Below are 20,379 nucleotides of genomic sequence, written 5' to 3'. Positions count from 1 at the left end.
CAGTACTGACCCTCTGACAGTGCGACACTCCCTCAGTACTGACCCTCTGACAGGGCACCATTCCCTCAGTACGGACCCTCTGACAGTGCGGCACTCCCTCAGTACTGACCCTCTGACAGCGCGGCACTCCCTCAGTACTGACCCTCTGACAGTGCGGCACTCCCTCAGTACTGACCCTCTGACAGTGCGGCACTCCCTCAGTACTGACCCTCTGACAGTGCGGCACTCCCTCAGTACTGACCCTCTGACAGTGCAGCACTCTCTCAGTACTGACCCTCTGACAGTGCGACACTCCCTCAGTACTGACCCTCTGACAGTGCGGCACTCCCTCAGTACTGACCCTCTGATAGTGCGGCACTCCCTCAGTACTGACACTCTGACAGTGCTGCGCTCCCTCAGTACAGTCCATCTAAAGGTGCAGCACTCCCTCAGTACTGAACCTCTGACAGTGCGGCACTCCCTCAGTACTGACCCTCTGACAGTGCGGCACTCCCTCACAACTGACCCTCTGACAGTGCAGCACTCCCTCAGTACTGATCCTCTGACAGTGTGGCACTCCGTCATTACTGATCCTCTGACAGTGCAGCACTCCCTAAGTACTGATCCTCTGAAAGTGCGGCACTCGCTCAGTACTGACCCCCCCACAGTGCAGCACTCCCTCAGTACTGACCCTCTGACAGTGTGGCACTCCCTCAGTACTGACCCTCTGACAGTGCGGCACTCACTCAGTACTGACCCTCTGACAGTGCGGCACTCCCTCAGTACTGACCCTCTGACAGTGCTGCGCTCCCTCAGTATTGTCCATTTGACAGTGAAGCACTACCACACAAATGACCCTCTGACAGTGCAGCACTCCCTCAGTACTGATCCTCTGACAGTGCGGCACTCCCTCAGTACTGACCCTCTGACAGTGCAGTGCGGCACTCCCTCAGTACTGACCCCCTGACAGTGCAGCACTCTCTCACAACTGACCCTCTGACAGTGCGGCACTCCCTCAGGACTGACCCTCTGACAGTGCAGCACTCCCTCAGTACTGACCCTCTGACAGTGCGGCGCTCCCTCAGTACTGACCCTCTGACAGTGCAGCACTCCCTCAGTACTGACCCTCTGACAGTGCAGCACTCCCTCAGTACTGATCCTCTGACAGTGCGGCACTCCCTCAGTACTGACCCTCTGACAGTGCGACACTCCCTCAGTACTGACCCTCTGACAGGGCACCATTCCCTCAGTACGGACCCTCTGACAGTGCGGCACTCCCTCAGTACTGACCCTCTGACAGCGCGGCACTCCCTCAGTACTGACCCTCTGACAGTGCGGCACTCCCTCAGTACTGACCCTCTGACAGTGCGGCACTCCCTCAGTACTGACCCTCTGACAGTGCGGCACTCCCTCAGTACTGACCCTCTGACAGTGCGGCACTCCCTCAGTACTGACCCTCTGACAGTGCGGCACTCCCTCAGTACTGACCCTCTGACAGTGCAGCACTCCCTCAGTACTGACCCTCTGACAGTGCGGCACTCCCTCAGTACTGACCCTCTGACAGTGCGGCACTCCTTCAGTACTGACCCTCTGACAGTGCGGCACTCCCTCAGTACTGACCCTCTGACAGTGCGGCACTCCCTCAGTACTGACCCTCTGACAGTGCGGCACTCCCTCAATACTGACCCTCTGACAGTGTGGCACTCCCTCAGTACTGACCCTCTGACAGTGCGGCACTCCCTCAGTGCTGACCCTCTGACAGTGCAGCACTCCCTCAGTACTGACCCTCAGACAGTATGGCACTCCCTCAGTACTGACCCTCTGACAGTGCGGCACTCCCTCAGTACTGACCCTCTGACAGTGCGGCACTCCCTCAGTACTGACCCTCTGACAGTGTGACGCTCCCTCAGTACTGACAGATGGTGATGGTGATAATTCCAAAATACCTGAGATGCTTGAACAATGATAGGAATTCCTAACAGTCTCGATCCTGAGAGACTGATTGCCAATGCGACAGAGTCCATCTCATAAAACTCAACGTAAGCAATGCCTTTTGATCTGCGGGAGCTCCTGTCTGATATGATCTTCACATCTCGAACCTATCAAGGTCGAACAGAGGTTAGATACAGAGTAAAGCTCCCTCTACACTGTCCCCATTAAACACTCCCAGGACAGGTACAGCACGGGGTTAGATACAGAGTAAAGCTCCCTCTACACTGTCCCCATCAAACACTCCCAGGACAGGTACAGCACGGGGTTAGATACAGAGTAAAGCTCCCTCTACACTGTCACCATCAAACCCTCCCAGGACAGGTACAGCACGGGGTTAGATACAGAGTAAAGCTCCCTCTACACTGTCCCCATCAAACACTCCCAGGACAGGTACAGCACAGGTTAGATACAGAGTAAAGCTCCCTCTACACTGTCCCCATCAAACACTCCCAGGACAGGCACAGCACGGGGTTAGATACAGAGTAAAGCTCCCTCTACACTGTCCCCATCAAACACTCCCAGGAGGACAGGTACAGCACGGGGTTAGATACAGAGTAAAGCTCCCTCTACACTGTCCCCATCAAACACTCTCAGGACAGGTACAGCACGGGGTTAGATACAGAGTAAAGCTCCCTCAACACTGTCCCCATCAAACACTCCCAGGACAGGTGCAGCACGGGGTTAGATACAGAGTAAAGCTCCCTCTACACTGTCCCCATCAAACACTCCCAGGACAGGTACAGCACAGGTTAGATACAGAGTAAAGCTCCCTCTACACTGTCCCCATCAAACACTCCCAGGACAGGTACAGCACGGGGTTAGATACAGAGTAAAGCTCCCTCTACACTGTCCCCATCAAACACTCTCAGGACAGGTACAGCACGGGGTTAGATACAGAGTAAAGCTCCCTCTACACTGTCCCCATCAAACACTCCCAGGACAGGTACAGCACGGGGTTAGATACAGAATAAACGCTCCCTCTACACTGTCCCCATCAAACACTCCCAGGACAGGTACAGCACGGGGTTAGATACAGAGTAAAACTCCCTTGACACTGTCCCCATCAAACACTCCCAGGACAGGTACAGCACGGGGTTAGATACAGATTAAAGCTCTCTCTACACTGTCCCTATCAAACACTCCCAGGACAGGTACAGCACGGGGTTAGATACAGAGTAAAGCTCCCTCTACACTGTCCCCATCAAACACTCCCAGGACAGGTACAGCACAGGGTTAGATACAGAGTAAAGCTCCCTCTGCATTGTCCCCATCAAACACTCCCAGGAAAGGTACAGCACGGGGTTAGATACAGAGTAAAGCTGCCACTACACTGTCCCCATCAAACACTCGCAGGACAGGTACAGCACGGGGTTAGATACAGAGTAAAGCTCCCTCTGCATTGTCCCCATCAAACACTCCAAGGACAGGTACAGCATGGGGTTAAATACAGAGTAAAGCTCCCTCTGCACTGTTCCCATCAAACATTCCCAGGACAGGTACAGCACGGGGTTAGCTACAGAGTAAAGCTCCCTCTACACTGTCCCCATCAAACACTCCCAGGACAGGTACAGCACAGGGTTGGATACAGAGTAACGCTCCCTCTACACTGTCCCTATCAAACACTCCCAGGACAGGTACAGCACGGGGTTAGATACAGAGTAAAGCTCCCTCTTCACTGTCCCCATCAAACACTCCCAGGACAGGTACAGCACGGGGTTCGATACAGAGTAAAGCTGCCACTACACTGTCCCCATCAAACACTCCCAGGACAGGTACAGCACGGGGTTAGATACAGAGTAAAACTCCCTTGACACTGTCCCCATCAAACACTCCCAGGACAGGTACAGCACAGGGTTAGATACAGAGTAAAGCTCCCTCTGCATTGTCCCCATCAAACACTCCCAGGAAAGGTACAGCACGGGGTTAGATACAGAGTAAAGCTGCCACTACACTGTCCCCATCAAACACTCCCGGGACAGGTACAGCACGGGGTTAGATACAGAGTAAATCTCCCTCTGCATTGTCCCCATCAAACACTCCCAGGAAACGTACAGCACGGGGTTAGATACAGAGTAAAGCTGCCACTACACTGTCCCCATCAAACACTCGCAGGACAGGTACAGCACGGGGTTAAATACAGAGTAAAGCTCCCTCTGCACTGTTCCCATCAAACATTCCCAGGACAGGTACAGCACGGGGTTAGCTACAGAGTAAAGCTCCCTCTACACTGTCCCCATCAAACACTCCCAGGACAGGTACAGCACAGGGTTAGATACAGAGTAATGCTCCCTCTACACTGTCCCTATCAAACACTCCCAGGACAGGTACAGCACGGGGTTAGATACAGAGTAAAGCTCCCTCTTCACTGTCCCCATCAAACACTCCCAGGACAGGTACAGCACAGGGTTAGATACAGAGTAAAGCTGCCACTACACTGTCCCCATCAAACACTCCCAGGACAGGTACAGCACGGGGTTAGATACAGAGTAAAGCTTCCTCTACACTGTCCCCATCAAACACTCCCAGGACAGGTACAGCACGGGGTTAGATACAAAGTAAAGCTCCCTCTACACTGTCCCCATCAATCATTCCCAGGACAGGTACAGCACGGGGTTCGATACAGAGTAAAGCTCCCTCTACACTGTCCCCATCAAACACTCGCAGGACAGGTACAGCATAGGGTTAGATACAGAGTAAAGCTCCCTCTACACTGTCCCAATCAAACACTCCCAGGACAGGTACAGCACAGGGTTAGATACAGAGTAAAGCTCCCTCTGCACTGTTCCCATCAAACATTCCCAGGACAGGTACAGCACGGGGTTAGCTACAGAGTAAAGCTCCCTCTACACTGTCCCCATCAAACACTCCCAGAACAGGTACAGCACGGGGTTAGATACAGAGTAAAGCTCCCTCGACACTGTCCCCATCAAACACTCCCAGGACAGGTACAGCACGGGGTTAGTTACAGAGCAATGGTTATCACCCATACCTTCCCAGCTGATCTGAAGAAATCGGCAAGGTCCCTGGGTCGAATGTGTGCGGAAAATTGCAGACATAACACTGTGCGAGCATCCCTCTCTTCCGGGGTCCTATTCGATGTCCGATCTCTTGACAGGGAAATTAGACGGCAGTGAGATTGCACCAGAATCCACCCACCTACACTGGCACATTCCTTCCCATTCCGCCGGAGGATGTGCTGTGTCACCTCCTTTGCCAGGTTTTATTCCCCGTGGCCTCAGAGGAGATTTCAGAGGGTTTTTCCGAGTCACCAGGAGGCCAGACCAGGTCAGGGCGGCAGACGTCCTCCGCGAAATAAGATTGGCGAACCAAATTAGTTTCGTCAATGGTTTCATGGTCATCGTTAAACTGCCTGGGCGGGATCCATCCCTGCCTGGCGGGGCGGGGGGTCTCGGCGGGATGGAGAGGCGGGAACCGCTGCGGTGTCGGGCCGTCCCAAAGGTGCAGACCTCTCCGCACCTTTAGGGACCAAGCCCTCACCTTGAGGGGCTAGGCCCGCGCTGGACGACGCAGGCCCGGGGTCAGATCGCCACGCGCCCGCCCCCCCCCCCCCCCAGGACCCCGGAGCCCGCCCGCGTGGCTGTCCCCCGCCGTCCCAAAGGTGGTTCAATCCACGCCGGCTGGCCTGGGTTGACAGCGGCGGCACTTCGGCCCATCGCGGACCGGAGAATCGGCGGGCGATTCCCGCCGACCGGCGCGGCCGCGATTCCCGCCCCCGCCGAATCTCCGGTGGCGGAGAATTCGCGACACGGCGGGGGCGGGATTCACGCCGGCCCCCGGCGATTCTCCGACCCGGTGGGGGGTCGGAGAATGGCCCCTCATGTCTCTGTAACCGCCTCCAGCCCCCTACAACACTCCCTATCTCTGTAACCTCCTCCAGCCCCTACAACCCTCCCTATCTCTGTAACCTCCTCCAGCCCCCTACAACCCTCCCTATCTCTGTAACCTCCTCCAGCCCCCTACAACCCTCCCTATCTCTGCAACCTCCTCCAGCCCCCTACAACTCTCCCTATCTCTGTAACCTCCTCCAGCCCCTACAACCCTCCCTATCTCTGTAACCTCCTCCAGCCCCTACAACCCTCCCTATCTCTGTAACCTCCTCCAACACCTACAACCCTCCCTATCTCTGTAACCTCCCCCAGCCACTACAACCCTCCCTATCTCTGTAACCGCCTCCAGCCCCTACAACCCTCCCTATCTCTGTAACCTCCTCCAGCCCCTACAACCCTCCCTATCTCTGTAACCTCCTCCAGCCCCGACAACCCTCCCTATCTCTGTAACCTCCTCCAGCCCCTACAACCCTCCCTATCTCTGTAACCTCCTCCAGCCCCTACAACCCTCCCTATCTCTGTAACCTCCCCCAGCCCCCTACAACCCTCCCTATCTCTGTAACCGCCTCCAGCCCCTACAACCCTCCCTATCTCTGTAACCTCCTCCAGCCCCTACAACCCTCTCTATCACTGTAACCTCCTCCAGCCCCTACAACCCTCCCTATCTCTGTAACCTCCTCCAGCCCCTACAACCCTCCCTATCTCTGTAACCTCCTCCAGCCCCGACAACCCTCCCTATCTCTGTAACCTCCTCCAGCCCCTACAACCCTCCCTATCTCTGTAACCTCCTCCAGCCCCTACAACCCTCCCTATCTCTGTAACCTCCCCCAGCCCCCTACAACCCTCCCTATCTCTGTAACCGCCTCCAGCCCCTACAACCCTCCCTATCTCTGTAACCTCCTCCAGCCCCTACAACCCTCTCTATCACTGTAACCTCCTCCAGCCCCGACAACCCTCCCTATCTCTGTAACCTCCTCCAGCCCCGACAACCCTCCCTATCTCTGTAACCTCCTCCAGCCCCTACAACCCTCCCTATCTCTGTAACCTCCCCCAGCCCCCTACAACCCTCCCTATCTCTGTAACCGCCTCCAGCCCCTACAACCCTCCCTATCTCTGTAACCTCCCCCAGCCCCTACAACCCTCCCTATCTCTGTAACCGCCTCCAGCCCCTACAACCCTCCCTATCTCTGTAACCTCCTCCAGCCCCTACAACCCTCCCTATCTCTGTAACCTCCTCCAGCCCCGACAACCCTCCTTATCTCTGTAACCTCCTCCAGCCCCTACAACCCTCCCTATCTCTGTAACCTCCTCCAGCCCCTACAACCCTCCCTATCTCTGTAACCTCCCCCAGCCCCCTACAACCCTCCCTATCTCTGTAACCGCCTCCAGCCCCTACAACCCTCCCTATCTCTGTAACCTCCTCCAGCCCCTACAACCCTCTCTATCACTAACCTCCTCCAGCCCCTACAACACTCCCTATCTCTGTAAACTCCTCCAGCCCCGACAACCCTCCCTATCTCTGTAACCTCCTCCAGCCCCGACAACCCGCCCTATCTCTGTAACCTCCTCCAGCCCCTACAACCCTCCCTATCTCTGTAACATCCTCCAGCCCCTACAAACCTCCCTATCTCTGTAACCTCCTCCAGCCCCGACAACCCTCCCTATCTCTGTAACATCCTCCAGCCCCTACAACTCTCCCTATCTCTGTAACCACCTCCAGCCCCGACAACCCTCCCTATCTCTGTAACATCCTCCAGCCCCCGACAAACCTCCCTATCTCTGTAACCTCCTCGAGTCCCTACAACCCTCCCTATCTCTGAAACCGCCTCCAGCCCCCTACAACACTCCCTATCTCTGTAACCTCCTCCAGCCCCTACAACCCTCCCTATCTCTGTGACCTCCTCCAGCCCCTACAACCCTCCCTATCTCTGTAACCACCTCCAGCCCCCGACAAACCTCTCTATCTCTGTAACCTCCTCCAGCTCCCTACAACCCTCCCTATCTCTGTAACCTCCTCCAGCCCCTACAACCATCCCTATCTCTGTAACCTCCTCCAGTCCCTACAACCCTCCCTATCTCTGTAACATCCTCCAGCCCCCGACAAACCTCCCTATCTCTGTAACCTCCTCCAGTCCCTACAACCCTCCCTATCTCTGTAACCGCCTCCAGCCCCCTACAACACTCCCTATATCTGTAACCTCCTCCAGCCCCTACAACCCTCCCTATCTCTGTAACCGCCTCCAGCCCCCTACAACACTCCCTATCTCTGTAACCTCCTCCAGCCCCTACAACCCTCCCTATCTCTGTGACCTCCTCCAGCCCCTACAACTCTCCCTATCTCTGTAACCACCTCCAGCCCCGACAACCCTCCCTATCTCTGTGACCTCCTCCAGCCCCTACAACCCTCCCTATCTCTGTAACCACCTCCAGCCCCCGACAAACCTCTCTATCTCTGTAACCTCCTCCAGCTCCCTACAACCCTCCCTATCTCTGTAACCTCCTCCAGCCCCTACAACCATCCCTATCTCTGTAACCTCCTCCAGTCCCTACAACCCTCCCTATCTCGGTAACATCCTCCAGCCCCCGACAAACCTCCCTATCTCTGTAACCTCCTCCAGTCCCTACAACCCTCCCTATCTCTGTAACCGCCTCCAGCCCCCTACAACACTCGCTATATCTGTAACCTCCTCCAGCCCCTACAACCCTCCCTATCTCTGTAACCGCCTCCAGCCCCCTACAACACTCCCTATCTCTGTAACCTCCTCCAGCCCCTACAACCCTCCCTATCTCTGTGACCTCCTCCAGCCCCTACAACTCTCCCTATCTCTGTAACCACCTCCAGCCCCGACAACCCTCCCTATCTCTGTAACATCCTCCAGCCCCCGACAAACCTCCCTATCTCTGTAACCTCCTCGAGTCCCTACAACCCTCCCTATCTCTGAAACCGCCTCCAGCCCCCTACAACACTCCCTATCTCTGTAACCTCCTCTAGCCCCTACAACCCTCCCTATCTCTGTAACCTCCTCCAGCCCCGACAACCCTCCCTATCTCTGTAACATCCTCCAGCCCCCGACAAACCTCCCTATCTCTGTAACCTCCTCCAGTCCCTACAACCCTCCCTATCTCTGTAACCGCCTCCAGCCCCCTACAACACTCCCTATCTCTGTAACCTCCTCCAGCCCCTACAACCCTCCCTATCTCTGTGACCTCCTCCAGCCCCTACAACCCTCCCTATCTCTGTAACCACCTCCAGCCCCCGACAAACCTCTCTATCTCTGTAACCTCCTCCAGCTCCCTACAACCCTCCCTATCTCTGTAACCTCCTCCAGCCCCTACAACCATCCCTATCTCTGTAACCTCCTCCAGTCCCTACAACCCTCCCTATCTCTGTAACATCCTCCAGCCCCCGACAAACCTCCCTATCTCTGTAACCTCCTCCAGTCCCTACAACCCTCCCTATCTCTGTAACCGCCTCCAGCCCCCTACAACACTCCCTATATCTGTAACCTCCTCCAGCCCCTACAACCCTCCCTATCTCTGTGACCTCCTCCAGCCCCTACAATCCTCCCTATCTCTGTAACCTCCCCCAGCCCCCTACAACTCTCCCTATCTCTGTAACCTCCTCCAGCCCCGACAACCCTCCCTATCACTGTAACATCCTCCAGCCCCTACAACACTCCCTATCTCTGTAACCTCCTCCAGCCCCCTACAACCCTCCCTATCTCTGTAACCTCCTCCAGCCCCTACAACCCTCCCTATCTCTGTAACCTCCTCCAGCCCCCTACAACCCTCCCTATCTCTGTAACCGCCTCCAGCCCCTACAACCCTCCCTATCTCTGTAACCTCCTCCAGCCCCTACAACCCTCCCTATCACTGTAACCTCCTCCAGCCCCTACAACACTCCCTATCTCTGTAAACTCCTCCAGCCCCGACAACCCTCCCTATCTCTGTAACCTCCTCCAGCCCCGACAACCCTCCCTATCTCTGTAACCTCCTCCAGCCCCTACAACCCTCCCTATCTCTGTAACATCCTCCAGCCCCTACAAACCTCCCTATCTCTGTAACCTCCTCCAGCCCCGACAACCCTCCCTATCTCTGTAACATCCTCCAGCCCCTACAACTCTCCCTATCTCTGTAACCTCCTCCAGCCCCGACAACCCTCCCTATCTCTGTAACATCCTCCAGCCCCCGACAAACCTCCCTATCTCTGTAACCTCCTCCAGTCCCACCAACCCTCCCTATCTCTGTAACCGCCTCAATCCCCCTACAACACTCCCTATCTCTGTAACCTCCTCCAGCCCCTACAACCCTCCCTATCTCTGTAACCTCCTCCAGCCCCGACAACCCTCCCTATCTCTGTAACATCCTCCAGCCCCCGACAAACCTCCCTATCTCTGTAACCTCCTCCAGTCCCTACAACCCTCCTTATCTCTGTAACCGCCTCCAGCCCCCTACAACACTCCCTATCTCTGTAACCTCCTCCAGCCCCTACAACCCTCCCTATCTCTGTGACCTCCTCCAGCCCCTTCAACCCTCCCTATCTCTGTAACCACCTCCAGCCCCCGACAAACCTCCCTATCTCTCTAACCTCCTCCAGCTCCCTACAACCCTCCCTATCTCTCTAACCTCCTCCAGCCCCTACAACCCTCCCTATCTCTGTAACCTCCTCCAGTCCCTACAACCCTCCCTATCTCTGTAACATCCTCCAGTCCCTACAACCCTCCCTATCTCTGCAACCGCCTCCAGCCCCCTACAACACTCCCTATCTCTGTAACCTCCTCCAGCCCCTACAACCCTCCCTATCTCTGTGACCTCCTCCAGCCCCTACAACCCTCCCTATCTCTGTAACCTCCGCCAGCCCCCTAAAACTCTCCCTATTTCTGTAACCGCCTCCAGCCCCCTACAACACTCCCTATCTCTGTAACCTCCTCCAGCCGCCTACAACCCTCCCTATCTCTGTAACCTCCTCCAACCCCCTAAAACTCTCCCTATCTCTGTAACCTCCTCCAGCCCCGACAACCCTCCCTATCTCTGTAACCTCCTCCAGCCCCCTACAACCCTCCCTATCTCTGTAACCTCCTCCAGCCCCGACAACCCTCCCTATCTCTGTAACCTCCTCCAGCCCCCTACAACTCTTCCTATCTCTGTAACCTCCTCCAGCCCTGACAACCCTCCCTATCTCTGTAACATCCTCCAGCCCCTACAACCCTCCCTATCTCTGTAACCGCCTCCAGCCCCCTACAACACTCCCTATCTCTGTAACCTCCTCCAGTCCCTACACCCCTCCCTATCTCTGTAACCGCCTCCAGCCCCCTACACCCCTCCCTATCTCTGTAACCTCCTCCAGCCCCCTACTACTCTCCCTATCTCTGTAACCTCCTCCAGTCCCTACACCCCTCCCTATCTCTGTAACCGCCTCCAGCCCCCTACACCCCTCCCTATCTCTGTCACCCCCTCCAGCCCCCTACAACCCTCCCTATCTCTGTAACCTCCTCCAGCCCCTACACCCCTCTCTATCTCTGTAACCTCCTCCAGCCCCGACAACCCTCCCTATCTATGTAACATCCTCCAGCCACTACAACCCTCCCGATCTCTGTAACCTCCTCCAGCCCCGACAACCCTCCATATCTCTGTAACCTCCTCCAGTCCCCTACAACCCTCCCTGTCTCTGTAACCTCCTCCAGCCCCGACAACCCTCCCTATCTCTGTAACCTCCTCAGCCCCCTACAACCCTCCCTATTACTGTAACCTCCTCCAGCCCCTACAACCCTCCCTATCTCTGTAACCTCCTCCAGCCCCGACAACCCTCCCTATCTCTGTAACATCCTCCAGCCCTTACAACCCTCCCTATCGCTGTAACCTCCTCAAGCCCCTACACCCCTCCCTATCTCTGTAACCTCCTCCAGCCCCTACAACCCTCCCTATATCTGTAACCTCCTCCAGCCCCTACACCCGTCCCTATCGCTGTAACCTCCTCCAGCCCCTACAACCCTCCCTATCTCTGTAACCTCCTCCAGCCCCTACAACCCTCCCTATCTCTGTAACCTCCTCCAGCCCCGACAACCCTCCCTATCTCTGTAACATCCTCCAGCCACTACAACCGTCCCAATCTCTGTAACCTCCTCCAGCCCCGACAACCCTCCATATCTCTGTAACCTCCTCCAGTCCATACAACCCTCCCTATCTCTGTAACCTCCTCCAGCCCCCTACACCACTCCCTATCTCTGTAACCTCCTCCAGCCCCCTACAACTCTCCCTATCTCTGTAACCTCCTCCAGCCCCGACAACCCTCCATATCTCTGTAACCTCCTCCAGTCACTACAACCCTCCCTGTCTCTGTAACCTCCTCCAGCCCCCTACAACACTCCCTATCTCTGTAACCTCCTCCAGCCCCCTACAACTCTCCCTATCTCTGTAACCGTCTCCAGCCCCCTACAACACTCCCTATCTCTGTAACCTCCTCCAGCCACGACAACCCTCCCTATCTCTGTAACATCCTCCAGCCCTTACAACCCTCCCTATCTCTGTAACCTCCTCCAGCCCCTACAACCCTCCCTATCGCTGTAACCTCCTCAAGCCCCTACACCCCTCCCTGTCTCTGTAACCTCCTCCAGCCCCTACAACCCTCCCTATCTCTGTAACCTCCTCCAGCCCCAACACCCCTCCCTATCTCTGAAACCTCCTCCAGCCCCTACAACCCTCCCTATCTCTGTAACCTCCTCCAGCCCCGACAGCCCTCCCTATCTCTGTAACATCCTCCAGCCCCCTACAACACTGCCTATCTCTGTAACCTGCTCCAGCCCATGCAACCCTCCCTATCTCTCTAACATCCTCCAGCCCGACAACCCTCCCTATCGCTGTAACCTCCGCCAGCCCCTACAACTCTCCCTTTGTCTGTTACCTCCTCCAACCCTCTACAACCTTCCCTCTCTCTGTAACCTCCTCCTCCCTACAACCCTCCCTATCTCTGTAACCTCCTCCAGCCCCCTACAACCCTCCCCATTCTCTGTAACCTCCTCCAGCCCCTAAGACCCTCCCTATCTCTGTAACCTCCTCCAGTCCCTACAACCCTCCCTATCTGTAACCTCCTTCAGCCCCTACAACCCTCCCTATCTCTGTAACCTCCTCCAGTCCCTACAGGCCTCCCTATCTCTGTACCCTCCTCCAACCCCAACAACCCTCCCATTCTCTGTAACCTCCTCCAGCCCCTACGACCCTCCCTATCTCTTAACCTCCTCCAGTCCATTCAACCCTCCCTATCTGTAACCTCCTCCAGCCCCTACAACCCTCCCTATCTCTGTAACCTCCTCCAGCCACTACAACCCTCTCTATCTGTAACCTCCTCCAGCCCCTACACCCCTCCCTATCTCTGTAACCTCCTCAAGCCCCTACAATCCTCCCTATCTCTAAAGTACTCCAGCCTTTTACAACCCTCCCTATCTCTGTACCCTCCCCCAGCCCCCTACAACCCTCCCTATCTCTGTACCCTCCTCCATCCCTCTACAACCCTCCCTATCTCTGTAACCTCCCCAGCCCCCTACAACCCTCCCTATCTCTGTAACCTTCCCCAGCCCCTACAACCCTCCCTCTCCCTGTAACGTTCTCCAAACCCCAGAACCTTCCTGATCTCTAACCTACTCCAGCCCTCTACAACCCTCCCTATCTCTGTAACCTCCCCCAGCCCCCTACAACTCTCCCTATCTCTGTAACCGCCTCCAGCCCCCTACAACACTCCCTATCTCTGTAACCTCCTCCAGCCCCCTACAACACTCCCTATCTCTGTAACCTCCTCCAGCCCCTACAACATCCTATCTCTGTAACCTCCTCCAGCCCCCTACAACCCTCCCTATCTCTGTAACCTCCTCCAGCCCCCTACAACTCTCCCTATCTCTGTAACCTCCTCCAGCCCCGACAACCCTCTCTATCTCTGTAACCTCCTCCAGCCCCGACAACCCTCCCTATCTCTGTAACATCCTCCAGCCACTACAACCCTCCCGATCTCTGTAACCTCCTCCAGCCCCGACAACCCTCCCTATCTCTGTAACCTCCTCCAGCCCCTACAACCCTCCCTATCTCTGTAACCTCCTCCAGCCCCTACACCCCTCCCTATCTCTGTAACCTCCTCCAGCCCCTACAACCCTCCCTATCTCTGTAACCTCCTCCAGCCCCTACAACCCTCCCTATCTCTGTAACCTCCTCCAGCCCCGACAACCCTCCCTATCTCTGTAACATCCTCCAGCCCCCTACAACACTGCCTATCTCTGTAACCTGCTCCAGCCCATGCAACCCTCCCTATCTCTCTAACATCCTCCAGCCCCGACAACCCTCCCTATCGCTGTAACCTCCGCCAGCCCCTACAACTCTCCCTTTGTCTGTTACCTCCTCCAACCCTCTACAACCTTCCCTCTCTCTGTAACCTCCTCCTCCCTACAACCCTCCCTATCTCTGTAACCTCCTCCAGCCCCCTACAACCCTCCCCATTCTCTGTAACCTCCTCCAGCCCCTAAGACCCTCCCTATCTCTGTAACCTCCTCCAGTCCCTACAACCCTCACTATCTGTAACCTCCTTCAGCCCCTACAACCCTCCCTATCTCTGTAACCTCCTCCAGTCCCTACAGGCCTCCCTATCTCTGTACCCTCCTCCAGCCCCCTACAACCCTCCCATTCTATGTAACCTCCTCCAGCCCCTACGACCCTCCCTATCTCTTAACCTCCTCCAGTCCATTCAACCCTCCCTATCTGTAACCTCCTCCAGCCCCTACAACCCTCCCTATCTCTGTAACCTCCTCCAGCCACTACAACCCTCTCTATCTGTAACCTCCTCCAGCCCCTACACCCCTCCCTATCTCTGTAACCTCCTCAAGCCCCTACAATCCTCCCTATCTCTAACGTACTCCAGCCTTTTACAACCCTCCCTATCTCTGTACCCTCCCCCAGCCCCCTACAACCCTCCCTATCAATGTACCCTCCTCCATCCCTCTACAACCCTCCCTATCTCTGTAACCTCCCCAGCCCCCTACAACCCTCCCTATCTCTGTAACCTTCCCCAGCCCCTACAACCCTCCCTCTCCCTGTAACGTTCTCCAAACCCCAGAACCCTCCTGATCTCTAACCTACTCCAGCCCTCTACAACCCTCCCTATCTCTGTAACCTCCCCCAGCCCCCTACAACTCTCCCTATCTCTGTAACCGCCTCCAGCCCCCTACAACACTCCCTATCTCTGTAACCTCCTCCAGCCCCCTACAACACTCCCTATCTCTGTAACCTCCTCCAGCCCCTGCAACACCCTATCTCTGTAACCTCCTCCAGCCCCCTACAACCCTCCCTATCTCTGTAACCTCCTCCAGCCCCCTACAACTCTCCCTATCTCTGTAACCTCCTCCAGCCCCGACAACCCTCCCTATCTCTGTAACATCGTCCAGCCCCTACAACACTCCCTATCTCTGTAACCTCCTCCAGCCCCCTACAACCCTCCCTATCTCTGTAACCTCCTTCAGCCCCTACAACCCTCCCTATCTCAGTAACTTCCTCCAGCCCCCTACAACCCTCCCTATCTCTATAACCGCCTCCAGCCCCTACAACCCTCCCTATCTCTGTAACCTCCTCCAGCCCCTACAACCCTCCCTATCACTGTAACCTCCGGCAGCCCCTACAACACTCCCTATCTCTGTAAACTCCTCCAGCCCCGACAACCCTCCCTATCTCTGTAACCTGCTCCAGCCCCGACAACCCTCCCTATCTCTGTAACCTCCTCCAGCCCCTACAACCCTCCCTATCTCTGTAACATCCTCCAGCCCCTACAAACCTCCCTATCTCTGTAACCTCCTACAGCCCCGACAACCTTCCCTATCTCTGTAACATCCTCCAGCCCCTACAACTCTCCCTATCTCTGTAACCTCCTCCAGCCCCGACAACCCTCCCTATCTCTGTAACATCCTCCAGCCCCCGACAAACCTCCCTACCTTTGGAACCTCCTCCAGTCCCTACAACCCTCCCTATCTCTGTAACCGCCTCCAGCCCCCTACAACACTCCCTATCTCTGTAACCTCCTCCAGCCCCTACAACCCTCCCTATCTCTGTAACCTCCTCCAGCCCCGACAACCCTCCCTATCTCTGTAACATCCTCCAGCCCCCGACAAACCTCCCTATCTCTGTAACCTCCTCCAGTCCCTACAACCCTCCCTATCTCTGTAACCGCCTCCAGCCCCCTACAACACTCCCTATCTCTGTAACCTCCTCCAGCCCCTACAACCCTCCCTATCTCTGTGACCTCCTCCAGCCCCTACAACCCTCCCTATCTCTGTAACCTCCTCCAGCCCCGACAACCCTCTATATCTCTGTAACCTCCGCCAGTCCCTACTACCCTCCCGATCTCTGTAACCACCTCCAGCCCCCTACACCACTCCCTATCTCTGTAACCTCCTCCAGCCCCCTACAACTCTCCCTATCTCTGTAACCTCCTCCAGCCCCGACAACCCTCCATATCTCTGTAACCTCCTCCAGTCCCTACAACCCTCCCCATTCTCTGTAACCTCCTCCAGCCCCTAAGACCCTCCCTATCTCTGTAACCTCCTCCAGTCCCTACAACCCTCCCTATCTCTGTAACCTCCTCCAGCCCCGACAACCCTCCCTATCTCTGTAACCTCCTCCAGCCCCCTACAACTCTTCCTATCTCTGTAACCTCCTCCAGCCCCGACAACCCTCCCTATCTCTGTAACATCCTCCAGCCCCTACAACCCTCCCTATCTCTGTAACCGCCTCCAGCCCCCTACAACACTCCCTATCTCTGTAACCTCCTCCAGTCCCTACACCCCTCCCTATCTCTGTAACCGCCTCCAGCCCCCTACAACCCTCCCTATCTCTGTAACCTCCTCCAGCCCCCTACAACTCTCCCTATCTCTGTAACCTCCTCCAGTCCCTACACCCCTCCCTATCTCTGTAACCGCCTCCTGCCCCCTACACCCCTCACTATCTCTGTAACCTCCTCCAGCCCCCTACAACCCTCCCTATCTCTGTAACCTCCTCCAGCCCCTACACCCCTCTCTATCTCTGTAACCTCCTCCAGCCCCGACAACCCTCCCTATCTCTGTAACATCCTCCAGCCACTACAACCCTCCCGATCTCTGTAACCTCCTCCAGCCCCGACAATCCTCCATATCTCTGTAACCTCCTCCAGTCCCCTACAACCCTCCCTGTCTCTGTAACCTCCTCCAGCCCCGACAACCCTCCCTATCTCTGTAACTTCCTCAGCCCCCTACAACCCTCCCTATTACTGTAACCTCCTCCAGCCCCTACAACCCTCCCTATCTCTGTAACCTCCTCCAGCCCCGACAACCCTCCCTATCTCTGTAACATCCTCCAGCCCTTACAACCCTCCCTATCGCTGTAACCTCCTCAAGCCCATACACCCCTCCCTATCTCTGTAACCTCCTCCAGCCCCTACAACCCTCCCTATATCTGTAACCTCCTCCAGCCCCTACACCCGTCCCTATCTCTGTAACCTCCTCCAGCCCCTACAACCCTCCCTATCTCTGTAACCTCCTCCAGCCCCTACAACCCTCCCTATCTCTGTAACCTCCTCCAGCCCCTACAACCCTCCCTATATCTGTAACCTCCTCCAGCCCCTACACCCGTCCCTATCTCTGTAACCTCCTCCAGCCCCTACAACCCTCCCTATCTCTGTAACCTCCTCCAGCCCCTACAACCCTCCCTATCTCTGTAACATCCTCCAGCCACTACAACCCTCCCGATCTCTGTAACCTCCTCCAGCCCCGACAACCCTCAATATCTCTGTAACCTCCTCCAGTCCCTACAATTCTCCCTATCTCTGTAACCTCCTCCAGCCCCCTACACCACTCCCTATCTCTGTAACCTCCTCCAGCCCCCTACAACTCTCCCTATCTCTGTAACCTCCTCCAGCCACGACAACCCTCCATATCTCTGTAACCTCCTCCAGTCCCTACAACCCTCCCTATCTCTGTAACCTCCTCCAGCCCCCTACAACACTCCCTATCTCTGTAACCTCCTCCAGCCCCCTACAACTCTCCCTATCTCTGTAACCGCCTCCAGCCCCCTACAACACTCCCTATCTCTGTAGCCTCCTCCAGCCCCGACAACACTCCCTATCTCTGTAACATCCTCCAGCCCTTACAACCCTCCCTATCGCTGTAACCTCCTCAAGCCCCTACACCCCTCCCTATCTCTGTAACCTCCTCCAGCCCCTACAACCCTCCCTATCTCTGTAACCTCCTCCAGCCCCTACACCCCTCCCTATCTCTGTAAACTCCTCCAGCCCCTACAACCCTCCCTATCTCTGTAACCTGCTCCAGCCCATGCAACCCTCCCTATCTCTCGAACATCCTCCAGCCCCGACAACCCTCCCTAGCGCTGTAACCTCCGCCAGCCCCTACAACTCTCCCTTTGTCTGTTACCTCCTCCAACCCTCTATAACCTTCCCTCTCTCTGTAACCTCCTCCTCCCTACAACCCTCATTATCTCTGTAACCTCCTCCAGCCCCCTACAACCCTCCCCATTCTCTGTAATCTCCTCCAGCCCCTAAGACCCTCCCTCTCTCTGTAACCTCCTCCAGTGCCTACAACCCTCCCTATCTGTAACCTCCTTCAGCCCCTACAACCCTCCCTATCTCTGTAACCTCCTCCAGTCCCTACAGGCCTCCCTATCTCTGTACCCTCCTCCAGCCCCCTACAACCGTCCCATTCTCTGTAACCTCCTCCAGCCCCTACGACCCTCCCTATCTCTTAACCTCCTCCAGTCCCTTCAACCCTCCCTATCTGTAACCTCCTCCAGCCCCTACAACCCTCCCTATCTCTGTAACCTCCTCCAGCCACTACAACCCTCTCTATCTGTAACCTCCTCCAGCCCCTACACCCCTCCCTATCTCTGTAACCTCCTCAAGCCCCTACAATCCTCCCTATCTCTAACGTACTCCAGCCTTTTGCAACCCTCCCTATCTCTGTACCCTCCCCCAGCCCCATACAACCCTCCCTATCTCTGTACCCTCCCCAGCCCCCTACAACCCTCCCTATCTCTGTAACCTTCCCCAGCCCCTACAACCCTCCCTCTCCCTGTAACCTCCTCCATCCCCCTACAACCCTCCCTATCTCTGTAACCTCCTCCATGCCCCTACAACCCTCCCTATCTCTGTAACCTTCTCCAGCCCCTACAACCCTCCCTATCTCTGTAACCTCCAACCCTCTACAACCCTCCCTGTCTCTGTAACCTCCTCCAATCCCTACAACCCTCCTTATCTCTGTCATCTCCTCCAATCACCTACAACCCTCACTACCTCCTAAACCTGCTCCAGCCCCCTACAACCTTCCCCATCTCTGTAACGTTCTCCAAACCCCAGAACCCTCCTGATCTCTAACCTACTCCAGCCCTCTGCAACCCTCCCTATCTCTGTAACCTCCCCCAGCCCCCTACAACTCTCCCTATCTCTGTAACCGCCTCCAGCCCCCTACAACACTCCCTATCTCTGTAACCTCCTCCAGCCCCCTACAACACTCCCTATCTCTGTAACCTCCTCCAGCCCCTACAACACCCTATCTCTGTAACCTCCTCCAGCCCCCTACAACTCTCCCTATCTCTGTAACCTCCTCCAGCCCCGACAACCCTCCCTATCTCTGTAACATCCTCCAGCCCCTACAACACTCCCTATCTCTGTAACCTCCTCCAGCCCCCTACAACCCTCCCTATCTCTGTAACCTCCTCCAGCCCCTACAACCCTCCCTATCTCAGTAACCTCCTCCAGCCCCCTACAACCCTCCCTATCTCTATAACCGCCTCCAGCCCCTACAACCCTCCCTATTTCTGTAACCTCCTCCAGCCCCTACAACCCTCCCTATCACTGTAACCTCCTCCAGCCCCTACAACACTCCCTATCTCTGTAAACTCCTCCAGCCCCGACAACCCTCCCTATCTCTGTAACCTCCTCCAGCCCCGACAACCCTCCCTATCTCTGTAACCTCCTCCAGCCCCTACAACCCTCCCTATCTCTGTAACATCCTCCAGCCCCTACAAACCTCCCTATCTCTGTAACCTCCTCCAGCCCCGACAACCTTCCCTATCTTTGTAACATCCTCCAGCCCCTACAACTCTCCCTATCTCTGTAACCTCCTCCAACGCCGACAACCCTCCCTATCTCTGTAACATCCTCCAGCCCCCGACAAACCTCCCTATCTCTGTAACCTCCTCCAGTCCCTACAACCCTCCCTATCTCTGTAAACGCCTGCAGCCCCCTACAACACTCCCTATCTCTGTAACCTCCTCCAGCCCCTACAACCCTCCCTATCTCTGTGACCTCCTCCAGCCCCTACAACCCTCCCTATCTCTGTAACCTCCTCCAGCCCCGACAACCCTCCATATCTCTGTAACCTCCGCCAGTCCCTACAACCCTCCCTATCTCTGTAACGTCCTCCAGCCCCCTACACCACTCCCTATCTCTGTAACCTCCTCCAGCCCCCTACAACTCTCCCTATCTCTGTAACCTCCTCCAGCCCCGACAACCCTCCATATCTCTGTAACCTCCTCCAGTCCCTAC

The 20,379-nt window shown here is 56.0% G+C and overlaps 1 protein-coding gene across 1 annotated transcript in view; it reads right to left on the bottom strand.

The window, feature by feature from the left end:
- The window catches only part of LOC140422590 (RNA-binding protein 39-like), a 92,966-nt gene that overhangs the window by 27,404 nt on the left and 45,183 nt on the right, over window positions 1-20,379 (bottom strand). The window contains exons 3-4 of the mRNA XM_072507597.1: window positions 4,961-5,078; window positions 1,926-2,078 (exon numbers count right to left, since the gene is read on the bottom strand). Of these exons, the coding sequence (XP_072363698.1) occupies window positions 1,926-2,078; window positions 4,961-5,078 (271 nt within the window). The remainder of the gene's footprint in view (window positions 1-1,925; window positions 2,079-4,960; window positions 5,079-20,379) is intronic.

Source organism: Scyliorhinus torazame, chromosome 5 (genome assembly GCF_047496885.1).
Source record: "Scyliorhinus torazame isolate Kashiwa2021f chromosome 5, sScyTor2.1, whole genome shotgun sequence".
Classification (NCBI taxonomy): domain Eukaryota; kingdom Metazoa; phylum Chordata; class Chondrichthyes; order Carcharhiniformes; family Scyliorhinidae; genus Scyliorhinus; species Scyliorhinus torazame.
Note: the sequence above shows the minus strand (reverse complement) of the source record. Positions and strands in the feature narration are given on the sequence as shown.